The following is a 27,552-nucleotide window of genomic DNA, read 5'->3' as shown; positions in this document are numbered from 1 at the left end:
AGAAAAAAATAATAATTTACAGAAAAATGAAGATAATTTTTGTAAAATATTTGTAAACAAAGTAGTAATATGAAAAATATTTCTTAAGTTAAAAATAATTTCATAAATGTTCCGTTACTTTTACACTAGTGAAAATTTTAAATTAATATCAATAATTCTTTTTTGCAAAAATTTTCTTTTAACGTAATACTCTCGCACAATTATATCACAATGTCATTATTAAATTATCATCGTTTTATATTTTCTAGGTGTTTTAAAATTTCACAACGATGGACTTTCTAATCTAATTATTTTTCTTTTTGCTATAATTTATATTTTTACATTAAGCAAGACTTTTCTTTTACTCTTTTCTTTGAAGTAATGACAATATTTATTAAATTAAAAGAAATGTTTGAAATTTAATTTTAATATTCCCTCCTTTATCTACATTACCGACGGAGCATAGATTGGAATCATGAACATTTTTTTTGTAGTTTGAGAAAAATGTAACTGTCACAGAAAATCTCTAAAATATTTCATAAAATATTATCGTATTTTTTCTTATAATTTTTGATAATAAAGAAAATAGTCTTACTAGACTAAATTAAGAGCTAAATTTAAGTTACAATTATTTATACATTATGCTTATGACATTTTTAGTGGGATTTAATTTTTTATTATGAAAAATTCTTAGAAAATTGTTTTTTGGTTTAGGTATAGGCTTTTTGGAATTTAATTTTTCTTATAGTTATGAAAGTTTATACTACGAATTCCACTTTGGACAATTTTTATGTACGTCTAAAAAGGTTAGCCTAGTCTTATAGGTTGGACGCCTTATGAGAATTGAATCAAAATTTTTTAATTTGCAGTAGTTATAATATGTCTCGTTAGATTCAAATTATTTAGATTCACCAACAGTAAAGTGGATAAAAGAAGAAGGAAAAATATTTTTGCCACATGTTCACAGAAATAAATTTACCGTACCTACTTTACCGACAGAACACAGATTGGAAACTAAATCTCCTTACCATATATTCAAAGAAATATTTTTTTTAACATTAAGGTAACCCTCAAGAAAGTAAATATTCTGAGATTTTTTGGACAGCGACAGAGAAAAAAATGCAAATTGTGGAAAATTAGTTTTCATGTTTTAACGACCCACCTTTGCCTACATAGTATTAGAATAAAATTTAATTGTAGAAACACCTTAATGAGAGTAAGAAGACTAGAAAGGAGGTTCTTTTCTATCTCATATACTTTGTATTCTCCCACCACTTTACTTATTACTCGGAAACACTAGTCTTATTAAAGGTGGTTCTACAATGGACTGACGCTACACTTTCGAATGCAATGCGTTTGCAAAATCTGTGTTTAAAGAGGGACCGAAAGTGGAAGCAATATTAATAATAAAAATAAAAAATGGCGGAATAAATAAATGGCAGATGTCCTTATACAAACGAGGACAATAAAACTTGTTCTATCACAAATTCTCCCCTACCCCGAAATTTGCCTTACATAACCTCCAAATAGAAGCATTTTGCATACGAAACGCATTAGGCATTGAGGGGATTATCTAAAAAAATAAGAGACTCCAGGATTTATTTTAACCATCTTTCTTCACACCTCCAGCGATTTTGCGAACTTAATAACAAACAACTTTGAGTTCTCCCGTTCAGACATCCTTACCAACGACAATACCACAGGGCTGGACAACTCCAGTGTTTAGTAGTCTGGGCCTTTTGTAAATGTCCTTGCTCTCGTCTTTCTTCAACAATTCCTCTATCGAATAGGGATTCTTCTTCTTTCTTGGTGGCAATTGATTTTCCTCGCTACGACTCACATTTGGATTTTGCTCCATCTCAGGAAGATTTCTCAAATTATTCTCCATTGGCGACGAGGGATTTCGGGAGGTGGAATTTTCATTTTTTTGTATCATTCCATGACGTACAAATGCGCTTCGCTCGCTACCGACCTTTTGACCCAATTCGAGAATAATTGGCGATCTTTGGTAAGTTTTGTAATGATCCTGAGATTCGGCAGTGTCGTCCAAGTCACTTTTATCGAGGGAATCGTCACTTCCGGCCATTGAACTCGAACTTGATTTCAACTCGACTTGAGATTGACTCTCCTGTCTGTCTGCCAGTCGATCCGAATCCAGGGACGACCTAAAGTAAAAGTTTTTCAAATTAAGTCAGAACTTTTATATAGAAAAAAATTCATAAACATATTTCTTCAGTTCTATAACAATTGTTATGGTTCAGATTTTCAGAAATTGTAAACGGGCCTTAAGGGGAACCCCCATGCCTCTAGAGGCCAGGGATAGAAAAAGACAAAGATATGCGCATGTTCTTTTTCCTCTCATACTTTGCGCATTCTTTATTAAAACTATAATAAACATAACCTATAATTTTTGTCTTTCAGAAATATTTTAAAACTATATTCAAATGATGGACAATGATAATTCGACTTACTGTGAATTGTGATGCAAGTGCAAAGTCGTAGCTTGATAAAGAGATGAATAAAAATTTGGATTCCATGTTGGTGTTCCGGAACTTCCGGAAGTTGTGGTAACATGTAACGGTCCCAAAGCACCAGGATAGAAAAATTGATAGTCTCCACGAAGAAGAGGTTCTGAAATAAAACAAAATTGTAAAAAATATAATATAATATTACAATTAATATCGTATAAAATATGTAAATATTTCAAAAAAGGGTTAAAACTAAAAATTTTATTGCGAATGAAGATAAAGGTAATTAAAATAAAAACCTTTTCGAGTCTTTGCTATTGGACTTAGAGAAAAATTTCTTGTTTTGTGAATTTAGGGGGAAAAAAAATTATAGATGGCAAAGGAGCGAAATGAGATCCAAGAAATCAGCAAAATTGACTCGTCAGGCTGGATTTCGTTTCGACACGCAACCTAGAGAAAAATTTAAAAATTTCGAAACATCTCAGTCCCCCCTGCAATTTGTGACTACTTTACGAATTCCTAGGGACCTAGGGAGTACATTTTAAAAATTTTCTCCTATAAAATAAAAAGTTGAAAATTTCCCTAAAGTTACAAATTTTTAACTCTAAGAAAAAGAGGAAGGAGGATTATTTATTTCTTTTTTTGAAAAAAAATAGTAGGATCATATATTTTACCTCTGACGCCTCCTATGTTGGATGGCATTTGCGGTTGGTAAGCGGTAGAAGATCCACCCTCAATCCCCGGATGTTCAGTTTGTAAACCGCCACCACGGAGAATTCGGTTCACCGAAGACACGGAAGGTAAGCTCTGAGGATCGCAAGCCCCCTGTCGAGCCAATTCCTCCCTTATCTCCCAGGCAAACATGGTTGGATGTTCCTGCTTCATCCGCAGGATTTTCTTCACAACACTCGGCGTTGCTACTTGCTGAAAGAAAAAATTCAAACCATTTTATTTATTTAAAAGAAAAAAGAAAAATAACATAAACATCTAAAATCCAGTTTTAAACAGAAGCTTATACTGCAAGTTTCCTGCAAGCTAGCAGAAAGTTAATTGAGTAGTTTTTTTTGTTGGTTACATGGCTTGTTGCATAGTAATTGAGTAGTTCGAAATTAATAGAAATAGAGAACAATCAATTAAACCGAGTGTAAAGACAATGATAGAGAGGATTATGAATTTTAGGGGAGGGGTGAGGATGAGAATGAGCCTAACCGTTGGACTTGCTTATCAGCCCTCTAACCGACATGTCAAAGCGACCCTTTGCAGCCCTTCCGATAATTATTATTAGCCGCACTGTAAGGTCAACCTGTTCAACAGTTCGGGTTATCTAACGTTTATAGAACCAGATGACGGAACTCCGATTCACCCCTCTTCCCCCCTTATTCCCCTTACACCCTAAAATGGGAAACCAACAATTTCCTCGTGTTCAATGGTCAACTATAACATGACTCGACGATACTCCCAAGTGTTGTGACATTAGTAGATATCCAACACCCCTGGTAATAATTGCCCCGACGACGGAAGTGTCAGATTAGAATCTGAGATGCTCCCTTTGAATGCACGCGATGCCCCCTAACCCTCAACGAAAACTATTAGCCAGTAACGTTCACAGGACACTTATTTGTATATATATATAAATTTCTCAGGGTTGAAATAGTTCAGTGGTGCATTCTTTCTATGATGTGCTCTACAAGTTGAAAGAGTAATTAATTATCATATATGGTTTCTGCTAGAGTTTCTTACTAAACTTGTTTTTTATAATATTTCATACAGCAATTATTAGGACTCATTGTTCGACTCATTTTCTACTATGATTTCGATTGCCTTTCAGTTCAAGAATCCAGATTTTTCCTAATTCAATTATCTTTCAATTTTAAGGTTAATCTTTCAATTTTAAGATTATGTTACTTTAGCAAAAGTTAAATTTAGAGTCAAAACAATTAGAAATTCCTATAATCGAAGAAAGGAAAAGAATATAGCCGTAGACCTCCATGAAAAGAAAATCAAAGTCTCAAGTTTGTTCACGTGCCAAGATAAAATGGGGGGATCACTCGATCTTGAAATCTGTCGGTTTGAATAACATTTCCATCGTGTTAGCATAAAATTATCGGTGCGAAGTTTTAAAAACTTCATTAGCAATTCAAATTGGATTTTTTTCCAAGAGAAAAAGAGAGAGAGAGAAAGATTGAGAACCACTGAGTGTTATGAGGAATAAGGGAGTTAAAATAACGCAAAAGGGAGGCGCGCAGATGACGTTGATCCCTATAACCAGGTTAAACTGAAATAAAGTGTATATGCGCTGCCTACCCACCTGAGCAGCACTATCTTATTGCCCATCTCTTCACCTGTGGATAGAATGCATGTGCAAGTTTAGAGGTGTGCGAATTTTCGTCAACTGTCGTGTAAAATAACTTCCTCTTTCTTTTTTTTCGCAGTACCATATATTCCCAAAAAACGGAACTTTGCACCTTTCTAACCTCTAAACCTAACGTTATTTTTTTCTAACACGATCAGTTTATATTTCTACTGAATTATCAATGTATTTTAATTCGGAACTTTCGGTTTTTATTTTATTTTTTTTTCATCGATGTGAAAAACGATCCATTTTATTTCACCCATTTTTTAAATCCTATTGTTTCTTGATCAATCTAGATCCTTTCTTTACCTCCCTAGGGATCATCTTTCTTCACCCCAGGGAATAATGTTAGAATCTGAGGTTATTCCAATTACACGGTTGGGTAGGTTAGAATTTATATCTAAAAAAAAACTTTCTACAATAAAAAATTCCAAAACATTTTAATTTCATTAGAATTCAATAAATAAAATTCCTGGTAGAATAAAAAATTGAAAGAAGAAATATTATTTTAAAGGTTATTCAGAGAAATATTGACATATTTCTTTCTCTGTAATTTCATTTAACTGATGACACGGCATAAGGTTCGATAAATAAATAATGGCACAAGTCGATCGAAAATGAATGGGATGGTAAGAGGGGGGAAAGGGGTGGATCAAGTGCTAGTTTGCCGTTCCGTCACATTTCCACCGCAATGACGTATATACGAACCATCGCATCGCTAAATCATGCATCGAAAAACAAACCCGCAACAATTCAGGTATTCCTCACCGAGATCTTAATTGCACGATAACGAGTCTGGGAATCGTGACTGTATTTACACGCTAAACAAAAAGAAAAAAAAGAAACGATAAAAAAGCGTAGAAAGAATTATGAAGCAATTGCTATGATGTCGTCATTTTTAAACCAATCAAAATTCCAGTAAGCATCGCTCATTGGTTCGTTGAGAATGAGACATTTTAAAGAGCCAATCAGATGGTAAGAAAACCATAAAAGTGCAGAGATAGTGAGTCAATGAAATAGTGTCATGACGCCATCGATAGAGGGCCACAAGGCGGGAAATTCAAACAAAAACTAATAATTAGCCAAAAAGTACAAGAAAAAAAAGCAAATGACAAAATAAAAGAAGAGAAAATATAAAAAAGGAACAAAATAAAAAACAAAGTAAATTTACAATAAAAAAATGAAAAAAAAAATAATTAATATCAAGAAATTGATGCAATTTGCCTGGGGAAATGAGTCACAAGTAATTACAAAATTTCCTTCTTGCCGCTCGGGGTAAACATTTCAACTGAAATTAACGAGCGTAAAGGATATCAATTGTGTGGATCGTAAATTATAAATATAAACGGAGAAACCGCGCGCGTTGTGCTAGAGTGAAGCTTTTAATATTTAAAAAAAAAAAATAAATGTACATCGAAACAATTTCACTTGTCGTGACAACTGTTCATTATATCAGTGATGATTATACAAAAGAAATGCAAATATACATACATCAGTTTGAAAAATTTTTTAATACACAAGCACCGTGCGGTGTATACATGCGCAACAAAGAGTAAACAATACGACAATTTATAGGTCATTTATAATTAGACGTTTGTTTTTAATAATTAATCAATTACTCAACCTAGAGCGTCATACTTCACTCCTTTCAATGTCCCTTTTAATTACTATTTTAAATTATTTTTCCGTCTCCTTCGAGTCAGTATATGTATAGAGAAAACTTCGAAAAAAGGATTAAAAAAAAAAAAATTGCGAGAAGATTTGAACCCGGGTCAACAAATTAAAAATCCGGTATTGTAACCACTAGACCGTTGCAAATTTTTTTTTTCACACTTTTTTATATATGAAAAATATGAAATTATGTTTTATATTTAGTTGCGCGTTAATAGCCTGTAAATGATGGCAATCTGATGTTTTATTGTGAGGGAATCCGTGAAATAGTAAAAGCAATGACGACAAGGACGGACACACGCGTTTTTTACCATTTAGTTAAGAGAGAGAAAGAGAGAGAGGGAATTTATTGCCGGTAATAATGGCGCGTTAAAGATATTTTAAAAGGATTCGTCAAGTCGTAAGTTGCGCATGGCTTTGGAATTTCTCGTGTAATTTTAAGGGTTTTCAGTATATTATAAGAAACCGCCCAAGATGCAATTATTCGAAACACCTTTTCGTGTGGTAATGAAATTTTTTTTTTGCAACTTAATGAAAATTTTGTTTCAACAAGAGATCTAAATTGTAGTGAATTATTAATTTATAGCATTTTTCTAAAAAACTATCTTTGAACTGCTTTTAAATTTTAAACTATTTAAACTAAAAAAAATTTTATATATAATTAAAATGTGATCTTATGTATTATAGGAACTTATAGGATCCCATACAGGAAATTAGATGGGCCACCATATAAATTCTAATTTGGGTTTCTATAGGTTCTTATAGGAACCCATTAGTTAATCTAATATAGGTTTTTATAGGTTCTTATAGGAACCCATATGTAAATCTAACATGAGTTTCTATAGATTCTTACAGAAACCCATATAAATTATAATACGGGTTTCTATAGGTTCTTACAGGAATCTATACAAATTCTAACATGGGTTTCTATAGGTTCTTATAGGAACCCATATAAATTCTAATGTGGGTTTCTATAACTTCTTATAGGAACCCATATCAATTCTAATGTGGGTTTCTATAACTTCTTATAGGAACCCATAAGTGAATCTAATATATGCTCTTACAGGAACCCATATAACTTTTAATGTGGGTTTCAATAGGTTCTTATAGGGACCCATAAGTGAATATAATAGTTTTTTATATAGGTTCTTATAGGAACCCATATGTGAATCTTACGTGGGTTTCTATAAGATTCTTACAGGAACCCATATGTTAATCTATATAATATGAGGGTTATTTTTTAAGTAAATTTTCGTTATTACCTTTGTTTTGCTGCCGCCAATGCTTCCAGGACGAATGCTTCCTGTTTCGTAGAATCTAGTTAAAATTTTCGAGACGCAACCGTGAGATACCAATAATTGTCGGGAAATGTCGCAAGGTCTCACACCAACGAGTGCAAGTTGAACAATTCTTTGCCTCACACAGTCAGGAAGTGGTCTGCCATTCACGAAAACACCCCCCAATTGATTAACTCCAGCTTGACCTGAAAAATTAATTTGAAAATTTGGTGAAAAATTTCATAAAAATTTTAATTTAACTTATAGGATCCTGTGTTCTGTTAACGAAAGTGCATGAACCCACATGGGTGCTAATTTTTAATTTTTTTAATAATACACCAAATATAATCATCCATATATGGGAACTCCTATGACCCAGGTGCGAATTTAGGTTGGCCGCCACAGTTTGAAGGTTGGCCCAAGGTTGGCCTAACTTTGGCAAGCAAAGTTTTGGTTGCCAGAGTTTGCCCAACTTTAGCAAGTACTTGTGCCCACAGTTGGCCCGACTTTGCAAGCCAACCATTAAATGCAGAGTTTAACCAACCGTCGGGCCAACTTTGGCGACAAAGGTTGGCACAACTTATCCAAACGTAGTTTAAAAGACTTTCAGTTTCGGTTGGCCGAACTCTGGGGCACGGTTGGCCCAACAGTTGGCAAAACTATGTGAAACGCAGTTTAATTGACTTAAACTTTCTTGGTTGGCCGAACTCTGGGCCACGGTTGGCCCAACGGTTTGCAAAACTCTGTGAAACGCAGTTTAATTGACTTGATTTATCTTGGTTGGCCGAACTCTGGGCAACGGTTGGCCCAACGGTTGGCAAAACTCTAGAAACGCAGTTTAAATGACTTAAACTTTCTTGGTTGGCCGAACTCTGGGCCACGGTTGGCCCAACGGTTGGCAAAACTATGTGAAACACAGTTTAATTGACTTAAACTTTCTTGGTTGGCCGAACTTTGGGCCACGGTTGGCCCGACGGTGGGCAAAACTTTGTGAAACGCAGTTTAATTGACTTGATTTTTCTTGGTTGGCCGAACTCTGGGCCACGGTTGGCCCAACGGTTGGCAAAACTCTGTGAAACGCAGTTTAATTGACTTAAACTTTCTTGGTCGGCCGAACTTTTGCCACGGTTGGCCCGACGGTGGGCAAAACTTTGTGAAACGCAGTTTAATTGACTTGATTTTTCTTGGTTGGCCGAACTCTGGGCCACGGTTGGCCCAACGGTTGGCAAAACTTTGTCAAATGCGGTTTAAATGACTTAAACTTTCTTGGTTGGCCGAACTCTGGGCCACGGTTGGCCCAACGGTTGACAAAACTCTAGAAACGCAGTTTCATTGACTTAAACTTTCTTGGTCGGCCGAACTTTGGGCCACGGTTGGCCCGACGGTGGGCAAAACTTTGTGAAACACAGTTTAATTGACTTAAACTTTCTTGGTTGGAAGAACTCTGGGCCACGGTTGGCCCAACGGTTGGCAAAACTCTGTGAAACGCAGTTTAATTGACTTGATTTTTCTTGGTTGGCCGAACTCTGGGCAACGGTTGGCCCAACGGATGGCAAAACTCTAGAAACGCAGTTTAAATGACTTAAACTTTCTTGGTTGGCCGAACTCTGGGCCACGGTTGGCCCAACGGTTGGCAAAACTATGTGAAACGCAGTTTAATTGACTTGATTTTTCTTGGTTGGCCGAACTCTGGGCAACGGTTGGCCCAACGGTTGGCAAAACTCTAGAAACGCAGTTTAATTGACTTACATTATTTTGGTTGGCCGAACTCTGGGCCACGGTTGGCCCGACGGTTGGCAAAACTTTGTCAAATGCGGTTTAAATGACTTAAACTTTCTTGGTTGGCCGAACTCTGGGCCACGGTTGGCCCGACTGTTGCAGCTTAAATATACATTTTGCGTTATGCACTCCCATGTGAGCGTAGCGTAGTGGTCTGTGTATAAGTCTTCGGTGCGTTAGGTTAGGGGTTCGATCCCAGCGAGCGATAGATATTTTCGAAAATGTATGTATGAGATTGTGTTTAATAATAATAGGTAAAGGTTATATCTGATGTTCCCGCTAATAATAACGTGTTAATTGTTTAAATAATGTAGTTTTTTAATAATTTTTTACCTTTGGCTGTTGAAGTTGGCCAAACTTTGAAAATTGTGGTTGGCCCAACTTACGCATCTAAAGTTGTGCCAACTTTGGCGTCAGTCTTTGGACCAACCATTGAAATGTATAGTTGGCACAACATATGCATTGTAAGTTGGGCCAACTTCCTTATGTGTTGTCGGGCCAACCATCGTCGCCATTAGACGGTCGCCGTTATCATCTGTATGGTTGGCCCAACCTCTGGCACGAGAAGTTGGACCGACTTTGTAAAAGTTGGCCCAACTATGGGCCGACCAAAAAATCGCACCTGGGGAGAGCTTGTATATGGGATCACACATCTTATTTAAATATATATAATAATCGATTTTGCTTTTCATTTAAATTATATAATTGAAATATGAAAAACTACACTGTTAGAAAATTCTGTTGTGATTTTACAGCAAAAGTACAAGAAACAATTATCCATCAAAATAATATTGTAATTTTACTTCACTAAAGTGCTGTAAATTTACAGTATACCATGTATTTCAAAAATATTCCCTACTATTAATTCGGAAATTCTATCATTTGAATATTTACATAAAAAATCAAAACTGTTTATATTGTTTTCTGATAAGTTATAATAAAAGTAAATTAACTAAAAAAAAAGTTTTATTAGCATTTTATTATCATTATTACGGAAATGCGACGCCACGATTTGAACCCTTAGTCGTATATAGTGTTGTCTATCTTGTATGGAGCCATCAACCTTGGGAGCTGCGCCTAGACGCGCTCGACCAAGGGAGGCTATGAAAGTCTCTTGCAAAGTATTATGTATATATTGTCCCGACGCGAAATAGTCATTATAATAATCAAATTATTTATTATATGAATGTTGAATGACTTTTCTTCGATCGACAGTTAAAAATGAATTAATTTAATGTAATAATCGCAAATTAATAAGGAATAAAATATTATCTTTTTGTCAAATTATAAAAATTAATGTTATATTTATTAAAATTATACATCTCCGAACTAAAGTAAAGTTAAATTAAAATTTTGCATAAGACAAAAAATAAAAATAAACTAAATTTGTTACAGTATCAAATATAAGAAACATGTGTACCATACTCTATTCTTCTTTTCAGTCCAAAATTATTCACTAATACTAAAATGCAATATAATTAAAAAATAGTTTTTATTGAAACTATTTTTAAGCTTAAAAAATGATTCAGCTATACTTTTAGGACTTAAAATCATATTCTTAAGGTTAAAATTCAGTCAATGCTATAGTTATAATGTAAAAAACCTCAGCTAAAATCACAAAATGAATATCTGTAAAATTCTTTGAGTTTTATACTGTGATTTCGCAAACAATTTACTGTAAATAAAAAGTACAATTTTTTTTTGCTGTGAATTATTCAAATACAATGAAATTTTGCTGTATTTGTAAGGTTTTACTGTAAAAATTACAACATTTTTGTGAATTTACTACATTTATGTGTTATTACAGCAAAAACTGTAAATTCACAGTATGTTTGTACTGTAAAGTTGCTGTAAAATTACAGAAATTTCTAACAGTGTATATAAAGTCCTATATGGGTTTCCATATGTGTTCCTATTAGGAAATTTTAAAGCTAATACGGGGACACATATAGGTTCCTATTTGCAAATATAAGAAAACCATATAAGAACCTATACATATGGGTTTTGTATTTCAAGTGTATAATTTAAATGGGAACCCATATAGGATCCCATGTGGGTTTATTATATTTGCAAAAGGGAACCTATGTGTGTTCCCATATTAGATTTGAAACTTCATAATTGTGAACACATATATATAAGAACCTATGTAGGCTTTTATATTTTAAATTATATTGGCCACCATATAAATTCTAATATGGGTTTCTATAGGTTCTTATGTAGGAACCCATAAGTGAATATAATATGGGTTTATATAGGTTCTTACATAGGAACCCATAAGTGAATCTAATATCTAATATCTTATTTAAGTTAATCTAATATGGGTTTCTATAGGTTTTTATATGGGAATCTATAAGTGAATCTAATATGTGTTTCTATATAGGCTTTTACAGGAACATATATTAATCTAAAATATAGGTTTCTATAGGTTCTTATAGTGAATCTAGTATGGGTTCCTATAGATTCTCATAGGAACCCATATGTGAATCTAGTATGGGTTCTTATATAGGGACCCATATGTGAATCTAGTATGGGTTCCTATAGATTCTTATAGGAACTCATATGCGAATTTTTAATAGAGTATAGCTGAAAATTTATTAAAAATTGATCGAGTTTACTTGAAAACTGATTGTCGTCAGGTATAAATATAAACCAAACACAGCTGTCAACAAAGAAGTATAGATGATAAATTGTTTTATAGTAAAATGTGGGGTAACTGTGAAAATTCTGAGGTGAATGGTTCATTCATCACTAAAGGGATAATAGTCATAATTTCCCAACTAAAAGATGAAAATAATGGGTCAATATGTGTCTCATAGTAGGACAGGTGCTTTCGAAGTGGTTTGACATCCTAATGACAACACTTGCCATCAATGAGCTTCTTCAGATGATCTCGAGTTCACGTGCCACCCAAGACGACAAGAAATGTATAATTATTGCCAATTTGACAAAGTGAGATCACATAATTCGTATAGTTTCAGTTACTCTATTATTATTATTATTATTACTATATAGTTAATATTATTACTGTAGTTAATATTATAATAATTATTATTATATATTATTATTATTATTATTATTATTATTATTATTATTATATTATTAAATTATTATTATTATTATTATTAATTTATTATTGTATGTTTTAGATTTGCCATAAAAAATGGACTTTATAACCTAAACAAACAAAAATTAATGAAATAAAAAATCGATTTTCATTTTCACATTTTTTTTGTATAAACTTTCTAAATGCATGTTTGCTTGTAATTTCTCCAAGTTGTATTATTTTTAACATAATCGAAAGATATATATGTGTTATTATAACTGTGGAGAAATTTCTAAATGTTTTTTTATTATTGTTAATTCATGATTATTTTCAAGTGACTCGAATAATTAAGTTAATGACGTAATTAACCACGAGGAGTCATGAATGGTAATTTGCACTTTACTTGCCATTATTCTCTCATCCGCTGAAGAGATTCGTATATACGTGAAGACGCGTGGCTGCAATTTATAAAGAAGGGAGAGTAAGTAGAAGGTATGTTAAATTTTTTATTTTTATATTATTTATTAAAATCTTCTCTCCCTACATTGTAACGTATTATTATTATTATTATTATTATTTTATTTTCATTAATTATTATTTATTATTTCTTTGAAAAATAACGTATTCCAATGTTTACGCATGCGCAATCTTTTAGCCTCGTATATTTGCGCATGAGCAACGTAGCACGCATGCGCAATAATTTATTTGCTAGTTTTTAGACATGCGCAGTAACATTAATGTAATCATTGCGCATGCCTGTATTTTTTCAGTTGCGCAATCGATTATTCGTTTTATTATTGAAACTAAAATATTTTTCGAATAAAATATTTTTTAAAAAAACAAAATTTTCTATTTCTATTATGTTTTTTTTTTAAATTCTGATTTATATTTTTCGTTTTTTTTTTGCAATCATATATTATTATTTAATGTCATTGTGCACCTTGTAAGAGTGGCACCAGTGGCACGTGCTTTAAAACTCAAGGAAATGATTCTTGCAAAGAGAGAAGGAGAGGGGAAAAAAGAGATTAGTCCCAAATTGACTTCTGCAAAATGCAGAAAGATGCCCTCCAGGGTCACTCCCACCCCGAAAATTGTACAACATTTACGAGTAAATTTTCCCTCTCTTTAAAGTCTTTGACCGTTTGGTTAAAAGTGCTTGCAGACATTTATATATATATATAGATGAGAGACACACCTACAACAACTGGACAACACTCTCCTTCTCTCTTTCTCGTTCACCTGCCGTACACTCCACTATTATATAGAGAGAGAATGGGCCACCAATGTCAAGGGCCCGCCCGCGGGGTGAAAAAGACAATTAGCATCGGATTGCAACTTGTAAATGGCACGAGGCAAATGGACATCGATTATTATCTCTAATGGTAGCGAGAGAGAGAGAGAGAGAGAAAAAAAAAAGAAATTCGACACGACGACAAATAATTAAATGACCAAAATTTCCACCTTCATATTTTTTTTCCCCTTTTTTAATGACCTCCTGAAAAATTACCTTAATTAGGTGAAAATATCTATATTTAAGTATATGGGAAATTGACATATTATTTTTTAACTAACTTGACATCTGTGTAAAGTAGTCTTGTCTTAAGATCATTGGTCGAGGAAAAAGAATTTTTTTCGTCAAAGTTAAAAATCAAAAGTTTTCAAATTTTTAACTTTTAAATAATATAATAAATAATATATATATAATATATAATATAAATAGTAAATAATTTCGCACTTTTGCGAAATATATATATATATATATATATATATATATAAATTTTTAATTTTTCAAAATATAATATTTTTTTGAGTCAAAGAATGAAAAATTAAAGAAAAAAAATTCGTTCATTCCGTTAATTTTAGGCACACATATTTTTGTGAGGAATTTAAGATTTAACGGACAAGGCTAAATTATTATTACAGCAAAAACAGACGAATGATGCACTTTTATCTCCCGTGCGAATCAAGTGTTAATATGAACACAAAACATTAAGGTGTATCTTAAAAATGTTTCACTTCCCCTTCAAAAAAAGGACGATTTTTTAAAAATATGTTTATACTTAGTTGCTATATTATTATTAATTAATTACTTATTAATTATTATTAAATAAAAAAAAATCTTTTCTCTAATATTAAATAATAGTTATTAATAAAAAGTAATTAATAATTTAATTAATTTAATGTAATTTTATTATTATTATTATTATTATTATTAATATATTATTATTTTTATTATATTAGTGTTTTTATTATTTGGTTTGATTCATATTATTATTTTTTACAATAATTATTAACTTATTTCATATTTATTTTTATTAAAATTTACGATACATACTTATAATATAGATATCGTAAATTTTAATAAAAAGATTTCTTCAAAGATTATTAAGCATTGTTCATTTTTTTTAATAATAAGAAAAAAAATAATATAAGAAAAAAATTAGGGGTCAGAATATGTGTTATGTTTGGGGTGATAATAGTTGGTTTAGAATTAGCCATCTAAATGGGATGCGTAGATAGGTATCGAGTTGGCTATTTGAAAAAAAAGTGGTACACCTGCTTTTATACCTGCAACCAAGGGCCTATATAAATGCTTTTTACACAGATTCGTTAGTTTTTTTGTTCATTTTTTTTTTGTAGTGTGTATATATAATGTATAATCCACCTCGTTTCAATGCATGGCACGCGACAAAAAATTTTTTTTCTGCTTTATTTTTCAAAGTGTGAAAATTTTTATATTTACAAAGAATAAGTTTTTATTAGTTTTATTTATAATTATAAAAACTTATAAATTATAAATTTTTTTAATTATAACTTTTTTTTATAATTATAATGTTTTTTTATGATTATAGATATTTATAAATTATCAATTTTTATAGTTATAAATTATAAATTTTTATAATTATAAGTTATAAATTATGAATTTTTATAACTAATATAATATATTAATAAAATAAATAAAAACAAAAGTTATGTTATTCATATTATTTTATTATTTAAGGGGGTTTGAACCAATATGACGTTACAGTTTAAAAACAAATGCTTTGCATCAATTGTGACGTCATAATCGTTCAAATCCTGTTAAGTAAAAAAAACTTTTTTATTTTTTTACAAAATTATAAATAAAATAAAAAATATCCACTTACCCGTGTGAGGCATTTCGTTTGACACAGCGAGTCTTTCTGTAAAAATAATTAATTTTTTGTTAATTAACAATGCAATAAAAACAATGTTTCTTTATTTAATTATTAATTATTATTTAATAATAATAATAATAATAATAATAAATTAATATTTAATTAATCAATTTATAACTAATTTTCTAATTTCTAATTTGTTTATAATAAATTTATGAATTTATAATTACAATTATAAAATATAATATTAAACACTAGATTTTAGTGAATAAACATTTAATTTATTTCAAAAAAAATTAAAATTTGAACATATTGCTCACTGCTGCGCTGGTAAAGTATAAATTTAGGTTTGTAACGCTTAAATCCGAGTGTAATTAATTTAAATTTATTCAAAGGGCAAGTTGTTAGTGACTGACGACCCTTAAATATGCGACTACCCTGATAAGCGCAAAGGTTAATCAAAGGTAATACGACATACAACCGTGACTTTTTATTTTAAAAATAACTAATTACCATCATCAAAGTTATATAGTTTGGGAATTCTTCATCTTTATTATTATTATTTTCTTTATTAATAATTAATAAATAATTAATGTATATCTCTATCCTTTTCTATCTCATGCATTTCGTTCGCAAGTCAGTTGCGCTTAGGCGACTTTATTGTAACATGACCTTAATTTTTAGGTTATGTTCTGTCTCTTGAATGGCCTAATTAGACAGTTAGACATTTTTTTTGCAAAATAGAAAAATTCCTTAACGCAGAGGAGTTTAATTTTTCTTTCCTTTTTTTTAATGTTCATAAAATAGACGCTAATAATTTCTGAAAAGTTTTTAATAAAAATGTCAAATGCATTACAAGAGAGTGGTTGAGGGATTGTAATATATGAAAGCAATAAAGTACAATATAAAGAAAGGCGACAAATAGTGAGAAATTGGTGTAGTTAGAAAAGTTAGAGCGGAAAAAAAGTGTTATACGAGAATAAGGAGTGCGTATAGCGTGGAGGGCGATAGCGTAGCGTGTACTTTGTGATGCAAATTAATGCACGATTACCAAAGTTCCTTCTACCCCCGCGTGACCCACACTTGCTCATTCTGATTTTCTCTCCTTCTCTCTCTCTCTCTCTCTCTCTCTCTCGTGCCTTATTTTCATTCGCCCTTTTTTTTTAATATACACATATATATTTTGCTCCTTCTTTCTCAAAATACTTGACCGCAACAACGATACAGGTCTATAAGTAGCCGTCGCGCATTTACGGACATATTTCCTTTACGTGTGTTCCGTATATTACAATAATATCAAGCATGAAACAGGAGAAAAGATATGTTAAAAAAAATAATGTATAGAGGGTATACATAACTTTAACACGATGGCTTTTTATACCCTTACATTAGTCCCTCTCTCTCTCTCTCTCTTTTTCTCTTTGCGCTTACACGCTCAAGACACGAGGGGGCGCGCGTTCTTAATCTTGATTTAATTATTACGCATTATGAACTTTTCAGTCAAAACACTATTTTGCATATATGCGTTTCGTTGAAATTCATTCATATTCTTTGCCCCTTCTCCTTTCACCCTACCACTTCTCTTTCTCTCTCTTTCTTGTGTATTATTTTAACAACATTGTGAACATAACTAGTCACGTGATTATACGTATATGTCTAATTAATTTAATTAATGGTTCAATTCGTGTATTTTCTACTGTCTAGAGTAAAGAAGAAGGAAAAATAAATGATTATCGTGGAGTAACATATGTATCAACCACTTAAAAACACTTCAACAATTGTTAATGATAACAACAATGAAGAAATGAGAAAAGTAAGATAACAAATTTTTTTAAAATGAAAATGTATTTTTGGCCAAAAAGGAAACTATTCATATTTACTTGAATTCTCTTATGAAGATTTTAAAAAATAAAATTATTTATTTCTAATAAATAATTAAATAATAATTAAAAATTTAAATTTAAATTATTATTTATAAATAATAATTTAAGATATACAAATATAAAAAATTAATTTCAATATCAAAATTTGATTTATATATTAAAATGTGACATATTTTTTAATATCGTAAAAAAAATTCATTATTCATCGCGGTTTCTATATTTATTAATTTATTCACAATTCAATTCCAAATTCATTGCTCGCATCGCTTCTGTGCTATAATTTACAATATGACAGAAAAGATTTTACGCGATCACAGCGAATCGAAATTTTCGATTCCGTCGTAATATTAAAAAAAAAAATTCAACTCTCGCAGTTCTAAGATGAAAATGAAAAAATTAACTATTAATAAGCTTAAATTCGCGGAATTCGATTTTTAAAAAAGGCCAAGCTCCCATAAAAAGTAGTATAATAATAATATTTTTAAATTATAAGTATAGGTAGTAAATTCAATAACATAAAAAATTTGGATTATTCAAAAGTTGTTAAATTCATATCTTTGTTATTGTTATTACTGCCATTATTATTATTTCAAACTTTTTCAAAAATTATTTTTTTGGGATTCATCCATAGTTACATTATAATTTATAATTAAACTCAAGATTTCCTGGATTATTCTTATTTCAATTAAAATAATCCAAGAAATCTTGACTTTTATTATAAATTAGTATTATTATTTTATAATTATTATAACTATTTTTGTTATTATTGATATTATTTATAGATAAATAAAGTGCATAAAAATTAAATTACTAATTATTGAAAGTTGGAAAAAACGTTAAAGGGACATTTTTGCCCCGGATCAGTCACATTTACCCCGTTTCTATATATAAATATTTCTATATATATAAACTTTTTCGTGCGTATACACACGATTCATGGGAAAATGTGAAAATATTTATTGTATCGTCGCACCCCCCTTCCTCACCTACCCCCCACACCCACCACTTTCGTTTCAATTTCAAGTTGATCGTCATCTCACGTCGCACGAAAATTACTAAATTACACAGAATTTTAAAAGTAGTCACTCGAATGTATTTCGCAATGTCATTCCGTGACTCCTTTTTGAAGCTGTATAAACTTTTTCCGAACCGTTGCAAGAGAGGAGAGAGAGAGATCTTCCGATCAAAAAGAGAGAAACGATACATATATATATATGTAATGATGTGAGGATTGAGCGATTATTATAAATCAAACGACTTTGTCATTTTAAACGACTGCGAGAGCGATCACCACATTGTTTGCGTGCCATTGGTTTTGCTAAAGTTACTCTTGTCGACACACACACACACACACACACACACACTTAGTATACTTTCATATAAATGCTCACGTTAAGTTGTATACTGCATTCAAGGGATCTGTACATATCGGTTGCAATTTTAGGAATTGGGTCGACAATATTGACACTTTTCTATATATATATATAACAAAAAAAAATTCAGTATTCAGCGACCTTAAACATTTCCGAGGAACAAATTTTCACTCGCATTCTATATAAGTTAAAAAAAATTCTCTTTTTTTTAATTTTGACTTGAAATTCGTAATCAGCATCCTCAAAAACCCCCGAGTGACAAGTTTCAAGCGAATTTAAGAAATTTACCAAAAAATTTGTCCGCCATATTGGAACCGCCATTTTGAATTTTCAAAATCCGATGCGAAATTCGTATTCAGCGATCCCAAAAACCCCCGAGTGACAAGTTTCAAGCGAATTTAAGAAGTTTACCAAAAATATGTCCGCCATATTGGAACTGCCATTTTGAATTTTTAAAATCCGATGCGAAATTCGTATTCAGCGAACCCAAAAACCCCCGAGTGACAAGTTTCAAGCGAATTTAAGAAGTTTACCAAAAATATGTCCGCCATATTGGAACCGCCATTTTGAATTTTTAAAATTAACTTGTCATAACTCTTCTTTGACCTGCAATTATAATATTTATGTTGAATAACTTAAACTTTAAGTTTATGGCTATATTTCATCTTTAATTTGACTATAAGTTATTATAATTAAACTTTTAGGTCAATGTGTAACTTTTGACCTATAAAGTTGACCTAAAATTTTAAGTTTGCCACACATTTTTGTGATCTCTTATATCTAATTTTAGAAGGCTATGTTCGACTTAGTTATTGACCTAGACGTTCAAAAAATTATTCTAATTTCAGTATTAAACCTCAAATAAAAAGGGAAGCGCATTTTATTCGAATATAATCTTTCCGGTGATTTCGATGCCAAGAATCTTGCGTCGCGCCGGGTACGCCATATTCTTCGCGCAACACGAATAAAACGCGTGTTTCTAAGAAAATTTTCAAATTATTTCCCTTCAAGAAAATTCTTCCAAATTTTCAATTTTCTTTTTTTAAAGATCAAAAAAGGACAAAATAAAAAAATATTTGAATATATTTATTTTGTTTTTTTTTATATTATTTTAAATTTTAAATATTTTTATATTCTTGAGATTTTCAATATAATCAAAGGACAAAAAAAGTATAAAAATATTAACTGCTACTACAGTAAATTTTCTTTTCTTTTTGATTGAATTTTTTTATTTAAATTCTTGAAATAACTTCTGCGAGGGTAAATTCTGCGCGAGTTAATTGTAAAGTGTACGCGCGGGTGGATATATGTATATATTATGTATATATATAATATAAAAGGTCACGCTTTCACGTACGTGTAAAAGACGGTAAGGGAAATTTAGTTTTTGTTTATTCATTAGGCTACTGCGCTTTAAGTGGCACGTACAGAGACCCTAAGGTAAAGGGTAGGCCCCATATCTCCGATACGCCGACAGCTATAAAAATCTGAATACATTAGACCTACATGCGAGCAAAGTCTCGCGCCGATCGTGTACACACTTTACTCCGATAATCTTCACCTCCTTAGGGAAAAAAAGCAAAATGGAAAAAAATGAGCAAAAGAAGCTTCAATTTTTAAAATAAATACGTTTTATGTATATATTATATATTATAATCTTTAATTGATTCAACTCAATTAATCGTCATTTTGGAAAGGGTTCAATCTAAGTATTAAAGGGTTTATAAAGGGTTCAAACCCCTATACTTTTAAATAAATAAAATTTTAAATAAATAAAGTTATAAATATAAATAAATACAATTTTAAATAAATAAACTTCTAAATATAAATGAGTAAACTTTTAAATAAATAAACTTCTAAATATAAATAAATAAAAATTTAAATTAAATAAACTTCTAAATATAAATGAGTAAACTTTTAAATAAATAAACTTCTAAATATAAATAAATAAAATTTTAAATAAATAAATTTCTAAATATAAATAAGTAAACTTTTAAATAAATAAATAAATATCTGAATAAATACGAAAATTACGAAAACTGTCGGTATAAAAAAAAGACCAAAAAAAAAAAGACCTGATATCAAAACTGTCGATAATAAATCCATTCTGAGTCAAAATTTAAAGTTCTGTTATACTTATTACCCAACTGTTACTATAATTATTGTCCCATTATAATTTTTTCATAAGAATTAAGATTTTCAAAAAATTTTAAATTCTAACCTTTTTGAAATTAAACAACTTATAAAAAATTATGTTAAAAAACATGAAATTTAACTAAAATTCTTCTTTAAATTAATTTTTTTAAAATATAATTTTTGAAAAAGTTATTCTTTGAGAATTTTCATATTTATTTGTTTACAATTAAATTTTACGTAAAAATTTCGATTATTCGAAAATTTTTCAATCAAAAATATAATAGAAAATAAAAACTTCAAATAACTTAAAAAAAAAATTAAACAGCACAGTTTTCAGTTAAAAGTATAAAAAATTCAAACATTCAAAAATTATAATTTGAAACCTTTTCCAAATTCAATTATTTCGAAAAATTCACGCTATAATATTTTCTCCCTAAATTTGAATTAGTAAAAATGTTTATTTATTGGAATTAGTGATCGACTTTTTGCTTTTGAATTATTATATATATATATATATATATATATATATATATATATATATATATATATATATATATATATATATATTAGAAAATTCTACGAGAATTCAATTATTTAAATACAAAAATAAATAATTCATTGAAGAATTGAATGTTATTTAAAATTCAACTCTCATAAAGAATTTTTTAAACAAATTTTTAAATAGATAATTAAAATTCTTTTAACGAATTTTAATAACATTTTTAAGTATAATTTCATTTTTCCAGAAATTAGATTAAAATTGTATTAAAAATAATTGAATCTCTGTAAAAAATTTGATTGAATTGAGTAAAGTTTTTGAAAATAATTGAAATTTTGCCAATAATTTTATTAAAATTTTTGAAAATAATTGAATTTTGGAGAAAAAGTTTATTATTTATAAAGAAAATAGAAATAATTGAATTCTTGAGACGAATTTTAATAATATTTCTTTTTAAATAATTCAATTCTTTTGTGAAATTTTATTGAAATAGTATAGATATTGAAAATAATTGAATTTTGATAAATTATTGAAATTAATTAAATTTCTACTGAAGAATTTTATTAAAATTATTTTGAAAAAAAATTGATTTGTTGAAAAGAATGTCATTAAAATTTTTGAAAATAATTTAATTCTTTCTAATTCTAATAAATAAATTATAGGAAGGCTTTTTAAAATAATTGAATTTCTTTGATGAATTTTAATAAAATTTTTAACAAATCAAATTTTTTTTTAATAATTAAATTCTTTTGGAAAATTAAATTATTGCGAAGAAAAATTGTAAACAAAAGTCTTTTAAATTTGAATTAATTTTGAAATATTTAAGAAAAATTAGAATACAAGAAAAAGCACAATAACTTTAGAAAACAATAATTTTTCAGGATTCCGATCAAAATTCTCTACTTTTCCAGGTTTTCTCAAGGTTTATAAAAACTCCCTGGCATTTACAGATTTTCCAGGTTGCGTGCGGCAAACCCTGAATTATTTTCAATATAATTTTTGAATAGTAATTTTTTTTTCGAAATTGTAATATTTTTTTATTTTGAAATCGTACAATATAACCTGGTTGTATAAAACTTTTGACTAATTTACAAAAACAAAACAACGTATATTAAATTTTTTCAAACGCAGTCTATTACTTCAGAACCTAAACTATGTGCCTCAACCATTTTTTTTTCGAATTTGACCCCAAAAAACATATCTAACCTTATAATCTATTACTGACTGTCGGTATAGTAGAAATTTTCCATTCTCTACTCTCCAAAACATTTTTCCTACTTTGGGATCCCTTTAAGGATAATTAAATTGTACATTTTACATTTTTTTTTACATTTTTTTTACATTTTACATTTTTTGTACATTTTCCGCTATAAAATACTTATTATTTTCCGCACTGTTTTTGATATATTAAAAAGAAAGGAGAAAAAAAAATTTGGGCCACTAATCGCACGATAACGACCGTGACTATGCATGAAAGTGAACGAAAATATACTTATTTTTGTATATGTATTAAAAAAAAAAAATAAACCTCGTCGTGCACCCGCGCCAGCGATCGTTCCTAAGAAAAAGGCGTGGATACTTTTCAGTTGAGAAAGGATACGCGATAAATATTAAAGTTCTTATAAAACGCCAAAGTTGTGACCACGCGCGGGCACGCTATCGCTTCATTTAAAATGCAAATTTTCCCAGGCTATATGGCGTGAACCACGGTGGCCCGAATTATTCCAATTACCTTATGAAAGCTTAGCCGCTAGTTCGACGATATAGAAAGAGAGAGAGAGGGGGGGGGAGATAAAAAACTATGCGTGTAGGTACCTTTCGTGCGTAGCCCTCTTTCCTTTTTTTCAAAGAAAAATAATAAAATCCTCCTCCCCCCTCCCTCCCATCACTATACGGTTCCCCCGTCACCTTTTTTTACTCCACACGCCAAATTTGAAACGGGAAGCTGTTAAAAAAATTTTTTTATTACCGATTAACTTATACCTATTTTCAATATATACATATAGGTACATTTAGATACGCCTACGTGATTTATTTTTAAAAATTATGCTAAAATATTGGCTACCATATACTAATCGTTTAGGCGTTAATCGCGGTTGTTGCATCGTTATTAACGCATAAAAAGATATTACTCATCCTTGAAATGATGTTATACAAGTAATTTAAAATATTCAGTTAATGTAACTTAAAATATATTCAATAATATAATATATTTAATATTATATAGTAATTATAATTATGTAGGTATAATATATAAACTAAATAAGATTTAACGAATTCGACCTTCATATTGGGTCCGCCATTTTGAATTTTGAATATCCGTTGGCAGATCCTGAATGTTTGGAAATTTTTAGAAACGAACTGAAATTTTCCTAAATTCTATTGGGAAAAACATTTTTCCTATTTCAAGTATATAAAAGCATTTTTCTAAATATTTCACGGGATTTTACTAAATTTTTGGCATTTTTTTTTTATAATATTATAAGGAAATTTTTCTAAACATTAATGGAGATATTTAAAAATTTTTGGCCATTTTTTTTTATAATATTATAAGGAAATTTTTCTAAACATTAATGGAGATATTTAAAAATTTTTGGCAATTTTTCTAATATTATACTTTAAGGGAAGTTTCCTGAATATTCATAAATAGGGAATTTTCCAAAGTTTTAGGAATTTTTCTATTTTATTACATGGGAATTTTTCAAAATATTTATGAAATTTAAAATTATTACCTCTTTGGAATTTTTTTTTTAATTTTGTCCGGAAAATTATCTATATAAATAATTCATGGAAATTACTTCCTATAAACTTTTTTTTAGAAAATTCCTGAAATGTTTTCTATATACAGTGAAATATTTTCAAGTGAATCTTAAACTGTTTTAATACAAAAATTCGTCATGTTCGATTCCTCATTTTTAATTTTGAAAATCTAATGTCAAATTAGCATTTAACAACCCAAAAAAACTCCAACTAACAAATTAAAAGCGGTTCTAATTAATTACACGCATTTTTTTCCTCAAATTTATGTATAGAAATATTTTCAATAATATTACAATATATTAATAATTAAAAATATCACCCCTAAAATTTATACGTCTAATAAAATTAAAAGTATCATCCGAAAAATTTAGAATTAATAGCATTAAAGTATTGTCATTACTAAAAATTTAATCCGTTACATTTAGAACTAAAAACATTGAAGTTGTCATTATTAAGAATATAATCTATACTGTAACATAATTAGAAGTAATAAGATCATTAAGGATGTTAGGCTATAATAGAATTAAGAAAATCATTTATAACATTTAGAACTGATATGAACATTAAAATGTTAGGCTATTAATAGAATTAGGAAATACAATCCATATAACATTTATAACTTTTAAGAACATTAAAGTTGTCATTATTAAGAAAATAATTCGTAACATTTAGAACTAATAAGAACATTAAACGGTTATAGGCTGATAGAATTAGCAAATAGAATCCGTAACATTTATATAACTTTAAAAACATTGAAGTTGTTATTATTAAGAACATAATCTGTAACATTTAGAACTAATAAGAGCATTAAAGATGTCAGGTTAATATAGAATTAAGAATATAATTCCTAATATTTATATAGATCTACTAAAATTAAGAGTAAGATTTAGAACTAATAGAATCAAAGTTGTCATTATTAAGAATACAATCCGCAACAATTTACAATAAGTTACAAAGACTTAATTCTATTAGCCTAACATCTTAATGTTCTTATTGTAAATTTTGCGGATTGTATTCTTAATAATAACAACTTTGATGCTATTAATTCTAAATTTTACGGATGATGTCCTTAATATTATTAGCATAACATCCTTATAATGTTCTTAGTTCTAAATTTTACGGATGATACTCACAATTTTATTATAGAATCTTTAAATCTTTACTTATGCTATATGCAACAGGGCCATGTAACCAATCAGAAAAAATATCTTTAAATGTTATACGGATTATATTCTTAATTGTATTAGCCTAACATCTTAATGTTCTTATTGTAAATGTTATGCGGATTGTATTCTTAATAATGACAACTTTGTAACATTTAAACATCTAATCAAATTAAAAGCATCATCCGTAAAATTTAGAAAAGAGCATGGATCTAACCTTATTCTTAATTAATGAAGAACACCATCCGTAATATTTAGAACAAAGAATATTAAAGATTTTAAGCATAATAGTTCAAACTAATTAGCATTAAAATTTTCATCCAAGCACAAGAAATATTTTTAAAAAATAAGGATCAGAATGGATTAAACAAAACTCACCTCACTACTGCTTCCAATCCAATCTGCTCAGCACAAAAAAAAGCCTCCTTATCAAAGTCCTCAGAAACATATGAAACTTTCTTCAATTCCTCTAAAACTTTTCCAATCCTCTCGACATTTGAAGAAACCTCCAAAAAGTGGATTATTATCAACAATTAACTTCTTTTTAAACTTTCAAAAGAAACTTGAAATTTAATTAAATTTTCGTTTAAACACTAAATTGTCAACACACCAATGTTCATCAATAGATGTTAATAAATTCACTTGAAGAAAACCGAGAAATGTCCCCACGTGGAAAAGAGCGGCCCACGTGAAGGGATCCGTGACCCGAAAGGATGCGTTTAGTCGAACGACTGTGAAGTGATCTCTCAGGGATCTCCGATGTATCTCCTCCTCATCATTATCGTTGTCGTCATCATCATCATCAACATCGTCATCATCCACCGAAGAGCAATGTGGAGGGGTTGATAGAAAGAGAAAGAGGGGAGAGAGGGATAAGGACGCGAAACTTAGGAAGGCGTGTCTCTCGTTTCAGGAGCAAAAGTTCTTGTTGTTGTTGTTGATGTTGTCGAATAGAGTGGGGAGAGGACGAAACTGTTTTTGGGAAGCGGTCCACGCAAAGGACACGGCTCGTCTGCGGAGTGGTCGTCGGCAGTTGAGGCAGCGGTAGCAAAAAGGGGGTTACGGATTTTGCGTTTCGATTTGGGTACCCCGCCGCCACTACCGTCACCCGTGTGTATAGGATCCCCGAGAGCGTGGTCCGTGAACCGTGAGGAATGAGGCGACGCTGTGCGGTCGCGTGCTGGATAGATTATCGGGGTGTTCGCCTGCCACTTGTATATGTATGGTGAGACTAAAACCCAAAGTCACCGCCTAGCTCCCTCAATAGTTATATACACACACAAGGTTACCACCACTTTTCCGAGCAGGCGTGCTAGCTTCCTCGGCTATATAAAACACAAACCCAAGAAGGGGGTTTCTAATTCTCAACCCTATTTCAATTTTTTTTATAGTATATAAGTAACGTCCTCTTCTTTCTTCAGAATTCCTCAAAAGAAGAAGTTTTTGATCTAACCTTAAAATATTCTTAAGAAATTCTACGTGAAAATGACTCTCAAGATATTCATGACCAATTTCCGAGAATTTTAAGGAAACTTTTTGGGCATAATTTTTAAAAATTTAAAGGCAATTCCTTGGAAGTTATTTCGCAAGATTTCCCGGGTAATTTCCTGCAATAATTCCCAAAATTTTCCAGAGAAATAACTCCAAAAAGATTTAGGAATAATTTCCGAGAATTTCAAGGAAACTTCTTGGAAAATATTTTTTAGAAGTTTCCCCAGAATTTCTAGAAAATCCAAAAGATTTCCCAAAAAATTACCTGCAATAATTCCCGAGAATTACCAAAGAAATGACTCCAAGAAGATTCACGAATAATTTCCGAGAATTACATGGGAGTTTCTTGGAAATAATTTTTCAAAATTTCCAGGGAATTTCTAGAAAGTTATTTTGCAAGATTTGCAGAGAACTTGTGGAGAAATTTCATGTAATATTTCCTAAAATTTTTCCGTGAATCCCTCTGAAGTTATTTCACAAAATTTCTCAAGAAATTCCCTTGTAAAAATTCCCGAAAATTTTTTGAAACTTGTTTTACAA

The 27,552-nt window shown here is 30.1% G+C and overlaps 1 protein-coding gene across 1 annotated transcript; it reads right to left on the bottom strand.

Annotated features, from left to right (window-relative positions):
- Window positions 1-117: 117 nt before the first annotated feature.
- LOC122508644 (paired box protein Pax-2-A) lies at window positions 118-26,706 on the bottom strand. The gene is made up of 6 exons (XM_043622112.1): window positions 25,900-26,706; window positions 15,717-15,752; window positions 7,734-7,954; window positions 3,122-3,371; window positions 2,451-2,610; window positions 118-2,144 (listed from the first exon to the last, which is right to left on the bottom strand). Exons 2-6 carry the CDS (start codon window positions 15,727-15,729, stop codon window positions 1,652-1,654), a joined length of 1,137 nt encoding a protein of 378 aa, XP_043478047.1. The 5' UTR covers window positions 15,730-15,752; window positions 25,900-26,706; the 3' UTR covers window positions 118-1,651.
- Window positions 26,707-27,552: the final 846 nt, after the last annotated feature.

This window comes from Leptopilina heterotoma, unplaced genomic scaffold (genome assembly GCF_015476425.1).
Source record: "Leptopilina heterotoma isolate Lh14 unplaced genomic scaffold, ASM1547642v1 Lhet_55, whole genome shotgun sequence".
NCBI classification, from domain to species: Eukaryota; Metazoa; Arthropoda; class Insecta; order Hymenoptera; family Figitidae; genus Leptopilina; species Leptopilina heterotoma.
Note: the sequence above shows the minus strand (reverse complement) of the source record. Positions and strands in the feature narration are given on the sequence as shown.

Excerpts from the sequence above, each read along its gene's own strand:
- LOC122508644 (XM_043622112.1), bottom strand. Across the intron at positions 3,372-7,733 it reads TTGGCGGCAGCAAAACAAAG|CAAGTAGCAACGCCGAGTGT; the intron begins GTAATAACGAAA and ends TTTTTCTTTCAG. Across the intron at positions 2,145-2,450 it reads CACTTGCATCACAATTCACA|GTCGTCCCTGGATTCGGATC; the intron begins GTAAGTCGAATT and ends CTTTTACTTTAG.